Source organism: Chrysochloris asiatica, unplaced genomic scaffold (assembly GCF_000296735.1).
Source record: "Chrysochloris asiatica unplaced genomic scaffold, ChrAsi1.0 scaffold00124, whole genome shotgun sequence".
Lineage (NCBI taxonomy): Eukaryota > Metazoa > Chordata > Mammalia > Afrosoricida > Chrysochloridae > Chrysochloris > Chrysochloris asiatica.
This window is the reverse complement of record NW_006408642.1, coordinates 4444676-4447849: the sequence shown is the minus strand read 5'-3', so window position 1 is coordinate 4447849 and position 3174 is coordinate 4444676. Positions and strand designations below refer to the sequence as shown.

Sequence of the window (3174 nt, the reverse complement as noted above, 5' to 3'; positions counted from 1 at the left end):
GAGTCCTCCGTGGCCACGCCACTGACTCTGGGCCCAGGAGTCCCCAGCCCTCTTCACACGGCTTGCCAACCAGGTCCCCAACTGGGTCCACAGAAGTCCACTGAACATTGTAGGGCTTAGCTTGCCGCTTCATTGTTGCTTTTACCCCACTTCTCCCCATCGGTGATGTGTGTGGTCACCAATCAGAGCGTGCATTTCCATTGAGTCGTAGTCTTGGAAGGGGGTCTGCGTTGAGAGGACCTGGCCACTTGCCTTGATGTTTTCTAGGGAAGCGCTTTGTTTGTTTTTGTAGTAACAGCCCATCTGCCTCCATTTTTCCTGCAGGTCTTTCTTTCAAGACATTTAACATTCTTGAAGGATGGACTCTTGGTTTAAACTGTTCCTTTCTTTAAATAGGCCAGCACAGCATCATACTTTTCTTTGAAGGTAAAGCTCATGGTAATTACATTCGTAGTTGACTTGAGAAGGTTGAAGGATTAAAAAAAAAAGTCGGCTATTTTTAGAGACTGAAACTGGAGCCTTGCTCTTGGCATTGATGATGAAGAGAAACCCAGTAATTTAGGTCCTGCAGGTTTATATTCTCTCCCAGTTCCTCAGTTCACAATTCTATTTTTAGAAATATGCAAGTTGGCTTTTATGCCTGTCTGGAAAGTGTTCTATAGTAGAAGAGTCATTTAAAAAAAAAAACAAAACAGGAAAAATAAAACAACTTTCAAATAGTAAAATAATAATCGAGATGTCTTTAGTCAATTCAAAGTTAAAAAACTTAATGTCGTAATTTTGATGCTGTGAGTTAGACGATGGGCTTGCTTACCAAGGTCAGTGGTTCAAACACACTAGCTGCTCCGCAGGAGAAAGATGAGGCTGTGTGATTCCATAAAGATTTAAAGTCTCAGAAACCTTAAGAAACAGTGGGTTTTGTGTTTGTGCTGTTTCTTTTTGAAGAAAGCATCAGGTATAGCTCAAGTAAGGGGTAAGAATCAGAACACTGGTTTGTGGAAGGTCAGTTTTCACTGTTTTTAGCTGAAAGAAGATCCACTGAAACACTCGAGCATAAAAATACACACACATACATAAATTGATAGCCCCAAAGGCTGAATAACATACACCGTGGTGGTGGTAGTGTGCTGTGGAGTCAGTTCTGACTCAGTGAGCCTATGGACGGTTTCTGAGGCTGCAAATCTTTATGGGAGCAGAAAGCCTCATCTTTCTCTCACAGAACAGCTGGTAATTTCAAACTGCTTCAGGTTAGCAAGCCCACTCGTAGCTACTACTCTACCAGAGCTCCTTAACACACACCATAGGCCTCCTTATCCTAGTTACTTATATTTTGAGTCCATATGCCTGTCTTCCATCATTAAGGAGGATTTTTTTTTTTTTTTTTTAACACAAATAGACGTAATTCTAAGCAGAACTGTAAGTCTTTTTTCTAGATGCAGGTTTTTTGTTTGTTTGTTTTGTTTCCATATAGTTACTCAAAGCTGTCTTCATAATCATTCTCTAGCCCCCTCCCCACCTCCCCCTGCCATTTCTAAGAACTTTTGTTTACTTTTAAATTACCCTGGAGATTTTACAATATGGACGTGATTGGAGCATACATGGTATCTCTTTGTCATGTGTAGTATTTCTAAACAGAAAATTTTAATTGTGTGCCCCTTCCAAGCTGCTGCCATTGATTTGCTGGTCTTCTTGGAGAGGACTTCATATTCTGATTTGTATACTTCTGTATGGTTTAAATTTTACAGGACTTGTACTGCTTTTATAGTCAAAGAAAATAATAAAGATTTGTATTCTGAAGAAAAGAATATACATCTTTTGAGTAGGCAGTACAGCTAACTTTCATGGAGCAGTCATGCTCTGGAAGCATAGTGGTTAGGAGTCAGGCTGCAAACCTCAAGGTCAGGAGTTCGAAATGACCAGCCGTTCCTCAGGAGAAAGATGAGGCTTTCTGCTCCTGTAAAGATTTACGCTCTCAGAAACCCTATGCAGGTTCCCTATGAGTCAGAACTGACTTCAAGGCCCACCACCACCAGTGTCTTACTAGAGTATTTGCTTGAAGAGTCACAGTTTGTTTCTGAGGTGTTTGATGAAGCATCATGATCAGTCTTTGATCTTCTCTCTGCAGTGAGAAGATTGATCACGTCTGGTGTTGTGATTCAGGTGTTTCCACTGCATGATAATGAAGCCCTGAAGAAGCTTGAAGACACCTGGTATACACGGTTTGCCGTGAAGTATCAGCCCATAGGTATGTGTCAGCACCCATTCTTATAAAGAAGAGAGGATTCAGAGTCAAGAAGAGCACACTTCTAATGAAAAGTCACAGTTCAGCAGTGGAGGCAGATAGTTAACACTCACCGGGCAGAGTTCACTGGCTGCATGTGGGAAAACATTTCTTTTGGAGAAGTTGGGTTAAATGACCTATTCTTTTTCATTTCTAAGATCATTTTAGATCGAGTGTATCACAGGCTTTCATTAAATTTAGCAACAATGGAGGGAATTTGTAGTGACCTTCATGAGTCAGAGTTGGACTAGAACATATGTTACAGAAATTTAGTTTGACTTTCAATAGTTTGTATTTGAAAATTTCAGTTTCTGTAGGACCAAGCTGTGTTTATATGAAGAGAGATAATTCTTGTTGTTAGGTACCATCGAGTCGGTACCAACTCATAATGACCCTATGCACAGCAGAACGAAACACTGCCCGATCCTCGGCCAACCTCACAACTGTTGCCATGCTTGAGCCCATTGATGCTGCCACTTGGCCAATCCATCTTGTTGGGGGCCTTCCTCTTTTTCTCTGACCCTCCACCTTAGCAAACATGGTATCCTTCTCCAGTGACTGGTCCCTCCTGACAATATGTCCGAAGTATAAGAGACAAAATTTGGCCATCCTGGCCTCCAAGGAGCACTCTGGATGCACTTCTTCCAACACATATAAGTTGGTTCTTTTGGCAGCCCATGGCACTTTTTCAATATTCTCCTCCAATACCATAACTTAAAAGCATCAATTCTTCTATGGTCTTCCGTATTTACTGTCCAGCTTTCTCATGCATATGAGGTTATTGAAAATACCATGGTTTGGGTCAGGAGCACCTTAGTCTTCAAGCTGACATCTTTGCTCTTCAACACTTTAAAAAGGTCTTGTGCAGCAGATTTGCATAATGCAATACGTAG

General features: G+C 41.3%; 1 protein-coding gene across 1 annotated transcript in view; it reads left to right on the top strand.

The window, feature by feature from the left end:
- Positions 1 to 3174, top strand: part of ANO10 (anoctamin 10) — a 272952-nt gene that overhangs the window by 28210 nt on the left and 241568 nt on the right. The window contains exon 4 of the mRNA XM_006868831.1: positions 2126 to 2245. Coding sequence (XP_006868893.1) covers positions 2126 to 2245 — 120 coding nt within the window. The remainder of the gene's footprint in view (positions 1 to 2125; positions 2246 to 3174) is intronic.